Source organism: Sciurus vulgaris, assembly GCF_902686455.1.
Source record: "Sciurus vulgaris genome assembly, chromosome: 3".
In the NCBI taxonomy this organism is placed as follows: domain Eukaryota; kingdom Metazoa; phylum Chordata; class Mammalia; order Rodentia; family Sciuridae; genus Sciurus; species Sciurus vulgaris.
The window spans coordinates 14,033,590-14,050,750 of NC_136463.1; the positions used below are offsets into that span (position 1 = coordinate 14,033,590).

Below are 17,161 nucleotides of genomic sequence, written 5' to 3' on the forward strand. Positions count from 1 at the left end.
ACGAGGCTCCATCAATGGCTGAACTAATGAATGCACAGGAGTCTCCGCGTGGGGCTCCGGCTGCCGGGAAGCATGGAGAGGCCGAGCTGCCTCTCCTTGCTGTGGGCTGAGAGGCAGCAGCTGTTTTCCGGCTGTTTCAGTGCTCTGCCTGCCACACACTCCCTTCCTCTCACCCTCCTCCACTTCTCCTTTGGATTCCACTATTCTTCTTGGCCACAGTCTTCTTCCTATATAGCATATATTTGGGGAGTTACTCTGATTCATCCTCATCTCCCTTATTTACATGCAATTCCTTGCCTCCCTCTCCTCTTTGCTTTAAAATTCTCAACTTTTTTCTCCACTTACTTCCTCTCCTCAATTTCTGGAACTGCCTTCTTTGCATTTTTTTCCCCCAACTACACTGCCACTCATCCTATCTGTGGATAAAATCACACAAAGCGAGAACAGCAAAAGGACCCAAAAAAATTTCCCCCTTATTTTGTTTTCATCTTTGCCTGAATAATGACTGAGATTATTAGCAAATGGGCAAGTGGCAGACACACCTTCTTGAAATTGATGTGTGTATTAAAGATCTTCCATACACGCAACAGGAGTTTAAATTTTGCCTTCTAAGTATGGGTAACATTTCTGTGGATGCAGGATAAAAATTTCCTGATTAAGATGAAGAAAGTGGAAAGTTACTTTCAGATTTAAATAACAGCCTGGCACAATGTAATCCCAACTATTCAGGAGTCTGAGGCAGGAGGATCACAAGTTCAAAGCCAGTCTGGGCAACTTAGCAAGACCCTCAGCAACTTAGTGAGACCCTGTCTCAAAACAAAAAGGGTTGGGGGTGTAGTTCATTAATAGAGCATCCGAGTTCAATCTCCAGTTCTTCTGTCCCTCTACTCCCCATCCCAAAAGACTGAGATACCAAAGAAACAAAACCAAAATAGATCTAGATACAAATTATCCTGTCACACTCATTCATCACCAGTCTCCTATTTTACAAGGAACAGTGACCTTTCTCACTTACTTTCTAGTAGTAACTCCAGCCCCAGCATCCAAGAAACCCTAAACTCTCTCCACCTGATCTCACTAGCTTTGTGGAACATTTTGGTGTGAGTCCCCTGTTGGTGAAAGGTAGGAACATTTTCAAATCCAATTTTAGTAATGATTCCATCTCAAGTTGAAGTTCCCCATAGGGCCTTGGAGGAAATTTAACATGATAATGTGGACTATAGTGCCAGAGAGCCAAGTCATCTTCAGGAGAACTCCACCGGAGAGAAGGTAGAATCCATGTGGAGTTTCTTTTTTTTTTTTTTTTTTTTGCGGTACTGGGGACCAAACCCAGGGCCTTGTGCTTGCAAGGCAAGCACTCTACCAACTGAGCCATATCCCCAGCCCTTGTGTGGAGTTTCATGTTCGCTGACAGCAACATGTGCTTTGTGCTAACAGAACAAGGTGGCAAGAGAAGAATGTGTGCATTTCCAGGTAAAAGTTAGAAGGAGCATCTGGGTGTGGTGACACATGCCTCTAGTCCCAGCTACTTAAGAGCTGAGGCAGGAGAATCGCTAGAGCTCACTAATTTGAGACCAGCCTTGACAACATAGAGAAACAGCAGAAGGAAGGAAAGCTAAAAGTAAATGATCTTTTAAAAGTTTATAAGTACTTCATCAACCCCAAACCAGCTTCTCAAATATTCCATTTAACTTTCTGGACTCCAAACCCCCTTGTAAAGTGCTGATCTCAGACATGGGAGAATTTGAGTTGGTGAATAAGGCACTGAGTGTTTGGGCTGAGGGTTCTTCTTAACGAGTAGTTTTCAAATTGTCCTTCTCTTGGCCTGGAACAGTCTGCGCATGTGCCTCAGTAGCTGTCTTGTCCCTGCATAATATTTTTTGAGGCTGGAGCTGTAGTTCAGTGCTAGAGCACTGCCATGCACACCCGAGACCCTGGGTGTGATCCCCAGCACCACAAAGTAAATTAAGAAATAAAATTTAAAAGTGGTTTGAAAACTATTGAGTGTAGCACTGCTTGATCCTGCCCTGTTCTAAAAGTTCATGAATAGGAGTGATGTGAGGCAGGAACCCCCAGAAATAGCAGTTTCTAGACTTGCGGATTTACTTCTCCTTCATCTATGTAATGGTGTTCTTTATAACGTACTTTTCAAGATAGTGAACTAAAACTTTAAGAACTTTTGGGTAATTTTGCGACTTTCTTTAGTGATAGTGTAGTTATTGGGGATATCATTGATGTGCTCGTTAACTCTTTATGGGATTTGAATATTTTCTACTTATTGAAAAGGATGATGTTTATTATAAAATCCAACCATTATCAAAAAGTTTATCATGGTACTAGGGATTGAACATAGGACCTGATGCATGCTGTCAAGTGCTTTACCACTGAGCTACATCCTCAGCCCTTTTTAATTTCATTTTGAGCCAGGGTCTCATTAAGTTGGCCTGCAGTTTTTCTAGTCACTGGAATTATAGGTGTGTATTCTGTGTTTTGTTTTGTGCACTAATGGGGATTGAACCCAGGGTTGCCCTACCACTGACTTACGTTCCCCTTTTTATTTTTTATTTTGAGTCAGAGTCCCATTCGGTGCTGAGGTTAGCTTTGAACCTGTGATCCTCCTGCCTCAGCCTCCTGTGTAGCTGAATTACAGGGGTGTACCCCCATGCCTGGCTTCACATTTTTTTTATAGGACTAATAATGCAGTTAATGAGCTTTTTTCTTTCATCTGATAATTGTGCCCTCCCTGGAGTTCTGGAAATGGTTTTAAAAGCAGTTCCACAATGTAAATTAACCTAAACTATCATACTTAAGTTCAGTTTTAGAACTTATTAAATTTTAAAGGTGCTAGGATATTTTATAATAAATGAGTAATTATTTCTCCAATATATATCTGTCAGAAATATTGGAGAAAACCGATAACTTGTTTTTCCTCCTTTGGGTTTGTCTGAAGCAGGCTACGTCTATCATGTGAGAAGTACACACACGTAATTTTTCTGCTGTTAGTAGCCACTGGCTATATTGAGAAGCAAAACCTGCAGCTCCACTGAACTTCAAGCTCTGCTCTCCTGGAAACCCTTGCATGCTTTCCTGATTCTTAAAAGGGTGTCTGAACTCCAGAGCCAGACAGCCTTGTATATTTGTCGTGTGACTCTGGGCGAGCTGCTAGACTTCTTGGTGCCGTGGTTTCTTCCTCTGTAACATGGGGGTACTGATAGTAGATCTTCATGTAGTTATATGAGGGTTGATGCGTTAATGGGTGGATTCATATGTAGCAAACACTTGAAAAATGCCTAATGATAGTAGTCCTGTAGAAATAAAATGTCATTGTTGCCTCAGTGTTGGGTCACATCTGGGCATGTGGCATGTTGAACAAAATTTTACTTTGGATCATCGTTTTGAGCCAGAGAAATTCTAGAACTCCTAAGGATAAAGAAACATGGGCAATAACAAGTGTTATCAAGGATGTAGAGAAATTGGAACCCTCATATGCTGCTGGTGGGCACACAAAATGTGGCAGCTGCTTTGGAATACCATAGCCATCTGGCAGTTCCTGAAAAGGTTAGTTACTACAGGATCCAGCAGTTTTACTCTAGGTATATACCCAAAAGAAATGAATTGCCTCTACCAGAACTTGTGCAAGAATGCCCATGACAACATAATTCCTAATAACCAAAATGCAGAAACAAATATCCATCAACTGATGAATAAAAAGTGATATCCATGCAATGGAATATTATTCTTTTAGAAAAAAGGAACAAAGTACCAGAACATGTAATCACATTGATAAACCTTAAAAACATGCTGTATGAAAGAAACCAGAAACAAAAAGCCACTTGTATACGATTTCATTCATGTGAGTTGTCTACAATAAACAAGTCATAGAGACAGAGAGTAGTGGTTGCTTACAGTATGGTGTTGAGGGGAGGCAGGAACAGGGAAGTGATAGCCAGTGGGGGAGATGGAAATGTCCTAAAATTAGACCATGGCAGTGGGCACACAACTCTGTCAGTACACTAAGAACCATTAACTTGTATACTTGAAATGGGCGAATTGTGTGAATAAAAGTATTTATTTATTCTGGTTCTGGGGATCGAACCCAGGGCCTTTCACATGCTGAGCACTTGCTTTACCACTGAGCTACAGCCCCAGCCTCTAAGTAAAGCAATTTTTAAAAAAGGGTAGGGGGAATCAACTCCTGCATTTGGGGGTGCAGTCTGGGACTTCACCATAAGAATCTGCAGAGGCCTGATACCTGATTTTAACAAGCCCAACAGATGAGGCATTATGAAGTAGGTCTTGGAAGTGAACTGTTGAAGAGAATATTGTTTTTGTTTTATATTGCCAACTGGTGTCACTTACAGTTTTTTCTTTTTTGTTTTTGTTTTGTTTGTTTTTGTACTAGGGATTGAACCCAAGGGTACTTTTCCACTGATCCACAACATTCCCAGTCCTTTTTATTTTTTATTTTGAGACAAGATCTTCCTTATGTCCTCACTGTTGCTGAGGCTGGCTTTAAACTTGTGATCCTCCTGCCTCAGCCTCCCAAGCCAATGGGTTTACAGGGGTGCACCACCATGCCCTGCACACTTATAGTTCTTCTTGTGGGAGCACAATATTCTTGGACGACAGTCTTCAAAATGAATGGTGCAGATTCTCCAAGTTTCAACACTCTGCTTCTGTGGGCCTGGGCCCTGTCAAGCCTCAGACTCATACCCCATGGCCCTCTTTCTCAGCAGCCACCAATCCCCTCTCCCTGAGCAAGTGTGGAAACAGCTAGGGTTTCCAGTGCCACCCAGAAACTGACTGAAACTCCCCACGCATCTGACCCTTTCTCTTTAAGACTTTGGTTTGCTTACAGTTAGTTTTGTTCTCATAACTGTTTCTTACTGCCATAGCAACCCTAATCAATCACAGGACCAAAAATAGCTCTATCATTTTTCCCTGAGCCTATCTGTAGTGAATTGGGGATGCAGCTTTGCCTTGTGTTTTGAATACGCCACTTTCATTTCCCGACACTGAACCTGGGAGAACTGTCTGGAAATTATTCTTGGGGAGGCCCAGACAGCTTGAATCTTTCCTGGCATTCTTCTTCCTGCCCACAGATGCCCCCTTCAGGTCTAAAAGCACCAAATAGACACATTTAAATATTCAACAAAGAACCATTCCCTAAACATTCAGTTTTAGGTGCTGGAGATTCTGTGGGTACCTAAGGATCCTTTCTCAATAAGAGCTTCATCCTGATGGATTCTACTGGGTTTGGAAGGCCAATGAAAGATGCAGATACCAGATATACAGGAAGCCGGTGAGGGCAGCAAGCAGAGGACAGTGACACTAGTAGATTCTTCTGACCTGGGAGAATCCAAGCTAGAAAATCAAAGATGAGGTGACAGGAGAGCTTCTGCCCTGCTGCACTGATCTCTTCATGACTCTGCTGCTGTTTTAAGGGGGTTGAAAGCAAAACAAACACTGGCCATAATTACGGGAACTTTTTCTTTTTTCTTTTGAGATAGTTACTTAGTCCCTCACTAAATTGCTGAGGCTGGCTTTGAAATTGCGGTCCTCCTGCCTCAGCTTCCTGAGCTGCAGATACAGGTGTGCACCACTGCACCTGGCTAGGGAACATTTTCTGTGTTTCTCTTCTTTATTCTCTCTTCCAAGCTATACCTCTAGTCCAGAAGAGAGAAGAAACATGCTTCATGAGAAAAAGGATTCAAGATCTGGAGTGAGCCTGGGGAAGAAGGACATGTTGGGAGGAGCAGACATGCTTCCCTGATGGCTCCCAGGCTCTGAGACAGGAGCTTGAAAGTCACTGCCCTTTCCTGTTTCTGTAAGCAGTCACTCATTGTGGACCCTAGAGCTCCTGACTTCTGCTTTTTTTATGCTGTTTCTTAATTTCTTGAGTCTCAGTCTTTGTAATTTAGCTGAGTGAACTAAAGTCCTGGTAGGGTTCTTCTTTCTCAGCATGAAGCTGGTAGGAGGTCGAAAGCAGCTAAGAGAAGGGGGGAAGGGAAAGAGCTTCTGCCCAGAAGGAGCCACCAAGGACAGATCCTAGAAGATGGGACGACGTGCCACATGCCCTGGGCAGCAGAGCAGACTAGAGGGTCAGGGGAGGCTAGATCTGCTCCATGGCTCAGCCACCACCCACACCATGGGAAAACCAGTCAGGTGACCTATCTGTGGGCACCACTGCAGCATTGTGGGCTTGCTCTTCCATCACTTGTGGGAGTTTCAGGAGAGGGGTGCCATGGAGTGGGCCAGCCTTTCTCCAGTCCCTCTTCTGCCAGATACTATCTAACCTTGAACATTCATCATCTCATTAATCCCTCATTCCCAGCTGTGAGTTTGGCTTTGTCTCCGTTTTATAGATTAGGAAATCAAAGCTCAGGAGGGTTGGGGAATTTGCCCCAAATCACAGAGTTTGTGAGAAATGAAGCTAGGATTTGAAATAAAGTATGTTTCACTGCAAAACCTGTTTTTGCTCCTGATCCACCACACTTCCTTTGTGTGGGTCAGGGGCACACTGCTATATGTGGGTACCAGCTAATGATGATCTTACTGGCATCAGTTACTCATAAATATCTCCCTGGGCAATAAGCAATGGCTGATGACAGAGCAGATAATATCATAGGTGAAATGACTAAGTCAGAAAGAGTATGAATTCCCAATGCCCTGGACTGTTCAGAGCTCACAGTAAGTGATGCTTAATCAGATGAAGGCCAGAGGGGTGATTCAGAAGGGAAACAGTAGGCAAGTTGAGTGTGTTTGGTTTTCTATTGCCATGTAACAAATTTCTCACAAACTTAGCAACTTAAAATGACACAAATTTATTATCTCAAAGTCTCCATAGGTTAGGAGTTTAGGCCCAGTTTAACTGAATCCTGGGCTAGGTGGATACTGGGGTCTCATCCAATGCTCTCGTCTCTCCTGGGGTCCTCTTCCAAGCAAGCCCACTGGTTGCTGGTAGGATGTACTTCCTTCTGGCCGTAGCACAGAGGTCTCCTTTTCCAGCTGGCTGTCCCCGTGGCTCCCATAGACCTTCCTCAGGTCCTAGCCACGTGGCCCCCTCATAGTTTAAAAGCCAACAAAAGAAATCTCTGCTTTTTAAAAAAGAGGTCATAGATACTATAACAGACGCTCAGGAGTGAACATCTCATCTCCTTGGTAGCAAAGTCTGCACTCCCTTTGAAGACTTGAGGGACCAATCCAGGGTGCAGTGTCCCCTCATAGCTTGTGTGCACCATGGGGTAGGGTTCTGGGGTCATCTCAGAACTCTCTATTGCATTCTGTGGGGCTCATGGAACTTAAAGCATCCTGTGTTTTCAGATGACTGAGACACAGAGAACATGAGAATATTCCAAATTCTTTCGCCATCTTCCAGTTTTAGATAATGGCTGACATTCCTGTTATCCCTCTTGGAGAAGTTTCAAGTGTGGTTATATCAGAGTTCCCGACTTCTTTTCCACTCCCACACTTCTGACAGGTCCCTCAGTGGCATGGAATCCCTTTCACTCAAGGAAATGTCAGAATCTTTAGGGGATTGCATATATTTTGAGGAAGTTCAGGATTGGAAGTCGAGGGTCTCCCTTCTCCCCCTTCATATTTGAGAATGTCTAGGATAGATGGTATATTCCTGGTTGTAGCAAAAGTATTATTTGAGCAAACTTTAATTCAAAGAATGCTTAGAGGGCTGAAAACTGGGGGAAACTGACAGACATTATTCCTATGGTGATGGGATGTGGTGAGGACCCTCCTGTCGGATAGTGACAGGATTGGAGCTCCTCATCTGGTTGGTGATGGGAAGCTGAAGATGATAGCTAGAGCTGTATAGCTGCAGACAGCATGCTGGGAGCTAGAAAAGGCAATGCTTCTAGGCCCTAGAATCTTCAGAGGGAGCTAACATTTCAGGTATCTTGATTTCTATTTCTAACCCCCAGAACTATGAGAGAACACATGTCTTTGGTTTTAAGCACTGAATTTGTGGTAATTTGACTGCCCCCCCACACCCCCTAGGAAATTAATACAGGGAACGAGAACATTTGAATTCAGTATAGACATTTCAGGTCAGATGTAACTGTAAGACATTTTGGGATATCCTTGGGGCAACTGAAATGTAAAAAGAGGTTGGAATTAGAGATGTCCATTAGAGTACCTACAAAGAATGGAATGGTCATGGGAAAATCAGAAGCAGATGAGATGACTAGGGGCAAAGGTTTGGAGGGATCACTTCCATTGAAGGCTGAAGAGGTTTGAGCAGGTTAGGGACAGGAGTTGCTGGGTCATTTTGACCTCTGTGGAGGTCTCCAGGATGCAGTTGAAAGAAGGGTGCTGGTTTAGAAATGCTTTGAGAATCAGTCATCTCCATACCATATTGTACTGGCTGAGAAGAGGTAAACGATTGAAAGAGTAGAACTGGCCAGCACTGACTACTCTTAATATATTTGATTGTAAAGATAGAATTGGAGTTAATTATAGATAGAGGAAGAAACAAAAAACTTTGTGATCATTTGTTTTTAAGAATATATTTTTAGGCTGTGGAGATAGGCAGGGAAAAGATGTGAATTATCAGACAGGTTCCAGAGAAAAGCCTTGGGAATGTTTATTGTTGTGCACCTGTGACGTGCCAAGTACTATGCTGGGCCTTACCTGCATGATCTTATTGATCTTCTCAACAGAGAACAGAAGGATCATCCTCATTCTATAAATGGAGAAACTGAGGCTGGAGCTGTTAAAAGAATTTGCCCAAGGCAGTATGTCTTGGATTTGAGCCCAAGTCAATTGGTTCAAATGTGTCAGGACTTTCATTATATTATTTTGCATTGGGAAAAAAACAGTGACACCTTTCTCTGATTCACCAAGAACAAGGAGCATAACATAATAAGCAGAAGATTTGCAGTAGATGAAAGGGAAGTTGTAGGTGTTTCTGTCACAGCATCTATGTTCTCATCAAAGCCTGAATCAAAATGATCATCTGTGAGATAGGAAGGGCAAAGCCAAGTGCTAGGGCTGGAGAAGGAAAGGAGTTTAGGATAAGTTCGTGGTTGAGGTACCAACAGGAAAAAATAACAGGCCTTGCCTAACACTTATAGATTGCTAGGATTTGTGCGCTGGAATTTTTACAGCCACTAGCCTGCATGGGGCAGGAGGAAGTTTATCTTAAGATGGATATCTTTCCGGAAAGAGGTTAATGACAATTCTGAGCCACAGACTTCTGATTTTAACTTTAGACATTTGCACACTCCATGACTCCGAGAACCAGCTGTCAGGTATCCCAAAGGGATTAGCAGTCCCAGTCCACCTGCCTACAAAGAAAGCACTGACCATCCTGGAGTTGGCCCATCCAGTCCCCATCCTCCTGCTGCCACAGGCAGGTGCGCTCCCAGCCTCAGGGCAGGGTTGCTATTCTGACATGAAAATAACCTGAGTCTTTGACTCCAAAATAACAGCACCTGCTAATTTGCATAGGAGTTTTGCATTTCATATCTGGGTTTAATACCCCAAATGCTAAAATTCATTTGTTTGACCTAGTTAAGTGGTTTTAGAGGTTCAACTGATACAAACTTCTTGTGGTTTTTCTACATGGCATCCCCAGGCCTACTCATACCCTGCATGGCCCTCTTGTCCTGCACTCATTGGATTGGTCTCGGATGAATTATGAGTTTACAAGTACAGAATTGATTCACTTGAAAGCTTGTTATTTTTAAGAGGGTCTCTAGGCCAGGGCATCTCCCCATGTTCATGAGTCTCTCAAAGCTCTGCAGGGGGCTTTAGTTCGCCAGGGTCTCAATAAGCAGCCCCTCCTGGAACCCTGTGGAACAGGGCGTGAGGGCAGCACTTACCCAGGTGAGAGGTTGAAGAAAAGACAGCAGAGAAAGTGTTAATGAATAATCACAGGGCCTCATTCTCCATAAAGGCAATCACTGGAATTGATTGTTTCCATGTTTCCTTAGTCACAGTTCAGAATGCTTATTTCGCTTAGATTCAGACAGATGGATACAGGATGTACACAGGCATGTGACGCCAGGAGAATTATCCCTGGCATGTTCAAGGCCTCTGCCTTCTTGTACAGATGCCCCCTGGGGCTCTAAGCTGGGCCAAAAGGGGAGCATAGTCATTGTGGGGATGAAGCCCAAGAGGTGAGGGTAGGTATTTGTGGACTTTTGGATTTTAGACAATACGCTCTGTTTCCTTCCCATACATAGGAGGGTGAGCTGATTTTCCAACTTGAACAAATGAAATTTAAATTGCTGGACCCTACTCTAGGGTTTTTAATTCAATTGGTCTGGGGTGAGGCCCAAGAATTTGCATTTTTAACTAGTTCGAGAGTGATGCTGCTGTTGCTAGACTAGTTACCCACTTTGAGAAGCATTGAGGTAGTAGTCAAGAGCGTGGACACTGGGACTAGCCACCTTGCTTTCAGACCTGACTCTATGAAGCACTAACTGTGATTGTGGGCCTTTTACTTAACCTTTCTGTGCCTCCATTCCTCATCTTGAAAGCAGGGATGATGATGATAATAGTACCCACCCCTTGGGGTTGATGCAGAGAATAGAGAATACGTGAGAGAGAACGTGAAAGTATTCAGACTATGCTGATGCAGAAAGCACATTTCCTAAGTGGTGGATAAATACTAAAAGGACCCAGCCTCTTGGGACTGTGATCAGATCAAGCCAAGTCTCCTTTCCCAACACCTGCAGCTCCCAGTGGAGTCGCTGGGTCATTTTACCCATTAGCTTTTAATCCTATCTGGAGGCCCAGAAAGTAATGCTACCTCAGTGCCAGAAGGAGTGTGGTTTACACCATCATCTGTCAAAATCCTCTTCTCAAGCTGCCTTAACTCTTAAGATCTACCAGATATACAGAATGAGAAGTCTGGAACACTAGGGCCAAGTTGTATTCCAGGTTTGTGGTGTCCTTCATGCAGCCAGCAAGAGGGGCTGCCTTTTCTGTTCAAGCTCAGCTGCAGCCTCATACGGATCACTAAGTTTGTTGACTGCTTCCTCAGTGCTCAGCATTATTTACATATGTATGATATTTTTGTTGTTTTGTTTCAAAAATTAAACGTAGGGCTTTACACATGCTAAGCACACACTCTTACACTGACTCTTAGCACAGTATATTTATGCACATCATTTTATTTAACCTTCACAATGCCACTCTTAAGGTAATAATTATTATTCCTGTTTTAATACTGCTAGGGTTCAGAGAAGTTGAATGATTTATCCAAAGTCATGTTAAAAGCCAGGTCTGTCTAACTTCAGTTATCTCTGCTTTTAAAGTTCTGCACTACCTCCCTAACTTTATGTGAATATTTATATTCAAGGTAAGGCAGGTCCCCATTTATCCAGCAGTGGCAGTCACTCCCCAAGGTAAGTTCTCCAGACCAGAGTTTTCTTTTCCAAAGCTGGTGGCAGGACCCACAGAACGTATTTCTGTTGCGTTCTCTCTCTGGCCTGACTTTGGAAGAAATTGTGTTCATGCTCCCAAAGGTGGCTTTTCCTAAGTGAATATGGATATTGTCATAGTAGTTCAACACTTCTGCTCTAGAACCATGCTCCCAACCAAATGGTGAGAAGAAAGCAGAGGCTGTACTGAGCGTGTGCAGAAGAGAGAGCTTGCTTTAATATATGTTTGCTTTTTCTCCATAGTGTTCCTTTCTGCCGAAATTCTCCATTCATATAGAAACCAAGTACGAGGACAACAAAGGAAGCAATGACAGCGTGAGTAGCCACCTCATTCTGTGCTATGCTTGCCTCTTGATCTCTGAGAGTCCCTCATATGGCCAGGGCCTGCAGCGGGATCTGGAACTGGAACCCCAGAAGTATTCTGGCTTAAGACCTCTGAAGGTTATTTCCCTGGGATTTCTTCCAGAACTACTTTGTGGCCTAGCTTTTCTTTCTTTCCATCTGTATGTTCCTTCCATGGGCTTCTGCATAAATCTTTGTGACCTGGAAAGGACAATGGGGAACTCAGAACTCCAGGATCTGGTTCCTAACCATTAGATTTAGCACACATCTTCTCAATGACTATTAAATATTTACTTAGAAAAATGTGCACTTATGTGCATGCTGTGTCTGTTGGCTGGTCGGTGCTTGTGTTCTCATGTATGTGCATTCACACACATATGTCATGAAAACTAGGGAGAACCTCTGCAAAATGTTTACCTCAGGAGGTAGTCACACTCTGAATTAGAAGTACTTTGTTTATTAGTATTGCAAAAATCCATCATCTAACCTGGTTTTTATTCTTTTGATTGGGGTGAAATGATTCTAAATTCCCTTCTTGAGGGTGAACATTTTGATGTAGCCTGGAGGCTCTCCTGAGATGGGATGTGGAATCCACGAAGACCTGTCAGGGAAAGAGTCTGGATCGAGAGGCTGCAGAAATTCACCCATTCATTCCTACCTCATTGACATGTTTTGCATTTGTAGAAGTGATAAAGATTGGAGCTCTGTCAAAATGGGCAAGAAAAGAGTTTCTTGACAAGGTGACCTTTTGGTGCATTGTCTGAGGTGAGGCAAAACAGGAGGCAGGAGTTGTGGAGGTACCAAAGAACCATCAAACAAGAGCTAAGTTCTCACATTCCATCAACTTCAAATCAGTCACTGAGAAACTAGGAAACCTGCAGACTCATTTTCCAAACTTTGATACTCAGAGTTTATGTAGGGGACAAAGACCAACATATTAAATGACCAAGACCATAAGTACAATAATGAACTTCCTTTTGTGTGAAGTCATCTCTAGTCAACCCCTAGAATGGGAGGCCTTTGAGGAGGGGGTCTTTTGTAATAACTCACCTATTAACAGGGACTGACCTAGCTTGTACCAGGTCACTTTACTTCTTGAACTGTGCTGGGGAAACTGAGTTTTTCAGGGATTGACATACTGCTTTCTTTGTAAATAAAGCTTTATTGGAACACAGCCAGGCTCATCCACTGTAATATTGTCCCAGCTGCTTCTCAGCAGCAGGGTTGAGTAGTTGCAAGAGAGATCATATGGCTGCAAAGCCTGAAATGTCTCCTACCTGGTGCTTTCCAGAAAAAAAGATCACCAACTCCTGGGTCAGAAAAACTCACATCAGAAAAGCATCCACCAGATCTCAAAACTGGACCACTTAATCCAACTCCCTGCCAGCTGTTGCAGCCATATGCCTTATCCAGAATTTTGGGAACTTTCCAGATGAAAGAACATTGATGGTTTGAGCACTCTCCTCCCACTAAATTTGTGAACCCTATATTTGGCATTTCCTCAAGATGGTGACCCAAACAGAAACTTTTAGGACCACTCAGCAGCAGCCTGAAATTAAAGGCAATTTCCTTGCCAACCTCCTCAAAACCACAACAGCATCACTAAGTGTTTAAACTTGAACTTTTGTAAAATAATGACTTTTTTCTGACTGGAAAATTAATATACAGTTACTAAAACTTAAAAAATGCAAAAACTTGAGAAAAACTTGAAGGAAAAATGAGTAGTAATCCCACAATTCAGAGATGACTGCTGTTAACATTTTGGTTTGCATTGCTGGTTATTAGAGAATTTATTCTTTAATCAATTCCTCCAAAATCAAATCATACAATATGCTGTTTTTAACAAGGCATGATGTGCCCTTCCCCATATGCTATTTAATGATTGCACTGCCTCTAAGCTCTGCTCATTGGATAGCAAAGTAGGCCTGACCATTCTGATATAAATGTGCACTATCAGGAAAAGGTTGATAAAATCAGGTCAGGCACCTGAGTTGCTTTTCCTGGCACAATCAGAAAATATGAGGGGAAATTTTGCTTTAGATTATCTTTAGTCTTTCTAAACAAATTCCTCTGCTTTCTCTCTCTTTCTTTATACCTCTCCAGATCATCTCTCTAGGTGTAGAGGTGTGGAGAGGAGGACGTGATGACTTTTGTAGGTTGATAGGACCCCTATAATCTTCTGCTTTATCCTCTCTTCATTTCAAGCAGTCCAAAAAACTCACGTAATTATCATTTATTTTCTTGTATCCCCTTTTGGCAAGTGCTAAGTTCTTCTTCCTACTCCCTTAGAACTTAGCTGTTTTACTTTCCCTTTCTAGGACTTTAAAATAGCAGGTTACCCTTTCAGATGTTTCCAACACAAGGAAATGATAAACATTTCAGGTGATGGATGTGCCAGTTAACCTGATCTGATCATAACACATTGTATACACATACCAAAATATCATACCACACCCCATTAATATGTACAATTATGTATCAATTAAAACTTCTAAATATTTGGGGGGGTTCTAGAGATTGAACCCAGCTTGCTTAACCCCTGTCCACATCCCCAGTCCCTTTTTTTTTTTAATTTATTTTTATAGTAAACAAATGGAATACATCTTGTTTCTCTTTATGAAGTAGAGGCATACCATTTGTGTAATTATACATTTACATAGGGTAATGGTGTTTGATTCATTCTGTTATTTTTTCCTTCCCCCCTTCCCTCTTTTCCCTCTATACAGTCCCTCCTTCCTCCATTGTATTTTTTCTTTTGAGACAGGTTTTTGCTAAATTGCGTAGGGCCTCACTTGGTTGCTGAGGCTGGCCTCAGATTTAGAATCCTTTTCTTCAGCCTCCCAAGTCACTGGGATGATAGACATAAGGCACCCCAGGACTTTTAAGTATTTTTAAAATATCAAATTTTCCACCTTAGAGTCAGCATCCCCTGCCCATGCCAAGGACTGGACCTCTTTGAGCCTCATACTGGCCTGCAAGAGAAGCACTAACCCCCAGAGAACTCATATGCAGACCCTGAGGACTTAAGTGGCTGACTCTGGGGAAAATGCCAGCTATTGTTACCTTCACTGCCACTTTCTCCCCAACACCCTGACCCTGAGCCTGCCTGTGGGCCTGCTCCTTAACTCTCTGTCATGGCGCTCACCTTTTCCAAGTCCATGTCCTGCTGCCTTGTTTCATTGAATAGGCCACCATGTGTCTGAGTCCCCGTCCTGGCCTCTGTCTGGTTCTGCATCCTCCATTTCCAGGTCTTGGTGCCCAGGCCATCAGACCAGACAACCCCACCCCTGCTGGATTAGCCTTCTTTGCCAAGTCACTGTCCTCTGATTTCCATATTCAGCAGCAGCAGTTGATCATCCAGCTGGTTCAAGGTTGGTCCCAGGGAGGCAGAAAAGGGAGACTCCATAGGTTTACATTCATAATTGCTGATGCTTCAAATCAGAACACAAGAAATATAAATATTTATCTAATAACACTTTAATTATGAAAAGACAGCTTTGTTCAGCCCAGGATTTCAAAACCGAGCCCTAAGCCAATGGCATGTGCTTGCAAGCTTTTCTGCTAAGGGTTGATTGTGGAGGTTTGGGTGGGATCAGTTCAGAAAGCAGTGCTATAGTGGGTATTGGTCTTGTCTCACTTCATTGCCAAGTTATTTAATAAACTCAGTTCATCTCTTGGCATTTTCTGAATGTCTGGTCTTATCATTCAGTTCCCATCCTTCATGCTACTATCTGCACCCTGTTTCCTCCCTTACCTGCCAAAAATGTAATGAAATGGATGATGATAAGAAGCAATAATTGAAAGATGCTAGTGATAATCATATTGATTAGTGGTTGAATAGAGTCCATGTTGTTATCCTATTATCAATTATCATATAAGTAATTTTTTTAACATGACCTAAACTCTAGTTTAAAAAAAAGGTGGGGGGGGGGCCAGGATGACTAGATGGAAATATCTTCTCATCCTTGTTAAAAATATTATTAGTAAATTTATGATTGTGAAAAGCTGCAAACTGTGATTACATTAGCCAGGACACAATGGGGAAGTTGTCTTAAATTGAGGCCCACTTATTTTATGCACATACTGATGAGAATTATTTAAGCCTTAATTAGTGTTGGGGAGAATGGCACCGTGCCAAGCTACAGTTCTGTTGTTTATCCAAGGCCATAAATCTTGATCTAAGAGTCAGTGCTTAGCACAGCCTGGTTCAGCTGGAGGAGAGGCCGCTCCTGGGACACCTGCTGCCAGGTTACTGGTATTCCATGAGGTTAATGGGGGCAGTCTGGCCTTTGCTTCTGCTTCCAAACAAAATAGGCACCATTTAAAGCAGTGGATCTGAGCCTTGTCTGCAGGCTGGACTCACCTGAGAAGTTTTAATGGCTAGTGTCTGGGTCCTAGTGATTTACTAGGTCCCAGGTGCAGACTGTAGAAAACCAGCCAACACGCATGAAGGATGTAACACTCCCTTCCAGAAAGCTGAATTCTCTAAATGGTAGTGAGCGTGGTTTTAGTCTACCCTCTGGTGGAGCCTGATTATGTTCCCTTGGCAGGATACAGGACATGGCAACTCTATTCACCCACTGTAGGGAGCTGGACAAGTGGTTCTCCATCATGACTGCATATTAAAATCATCTGGAACCCGTGGCAGTCATGGATGCCACCGTCCTACCCCCATGGTTCTGTTCATTCATTTGGGGTAGGATCCAGGCAATGGGATTTTTTTAAAGCACCCCTAGGTGAATCTAAGGGACAAGAAGACTGAGAAACAGATATAAGGAATAAACAATTAGGAAACCAGGTTCTACAAATGCCTTCATACATCAGAAAACAGTTTAGAAAAACTCTGTCACCGTCACCTCACCCCATAGCCCTAGGGTAACACATATATTCTGGTTAGCCACATATTGTCAAGGACATTATTCCACAGCTAGGAAACTCCTCTGATTAGATGGAAAGAATGTCTAGTTCTTTTCCAGTTCCTGGAAACTAAGTTCTGTCTTTCACAGAGCTCTCCCTGGAGGTTGCCTGAAAGAAAGATTCATAATTAGTATTTAGTTTCTAGTTCATCTATATAAAAGATCAGTATCAAAGTTCCAGCTATATGACCTTAAGCAATTCCCTTAACCAATCAGTCTTTATTTCTTTATCAAGAAAACAGAATAAATAATGCTTGCAACAGAGTGTGCAGATTCCCAGAGGTTGATTTATATACAAGCTGTAAGGAACTATACCGATATTAGATATTGCTACTGTGATGGCAATACCTTGGGTTAGCTGTGTCATAATCTTTTCCTAATGAGACTCAGATTTTGTCTGAATTATCAATAAGCCATTTGTTGTTTGACAAGTTCTGAGCACCAACTCTGCTGAGCACTAGGAGAGGTATCGAGGATACAGAAATAAGAGATCACTCTTCC

The 17,161-nt window shown here is 42.7% G+C and overlaps 1 protein-coding gene and 1 long non-coding RNA gene across 2 annotated transcripts in view; one reads left to right on the forward strand and one right to left on the reverse strand.

The window, feature by feature from the left end:
• The window catches only part of PITPNC1 (phosphatidylinositol transfer protein cytoplasmic 1), a 291,062-nt gene that overhangs the window by 181,625 nt on the left and 92,276 nt on the right, over positions 1 to 17,161 (forward strand). The window contains exon 5 of the mRNA XM_079131631.1: positions 11,646 to 11,717. Coding sequence (XP_078987757.1) covers positions 11,646 to 11,717 — 72 coding nt within the window. The remainder of the gene's footprint in view (positions 1 to 11,645; positions 11,718 to 17,161) is intronic.
• Positions 1 to 17,161, reverse strand: part of LOC306656451 — a 561,410-nt gene that overhangs the window by 23,070 nt on the left and 521,179 nt on the right. The window lies entirely within an intron of this gene.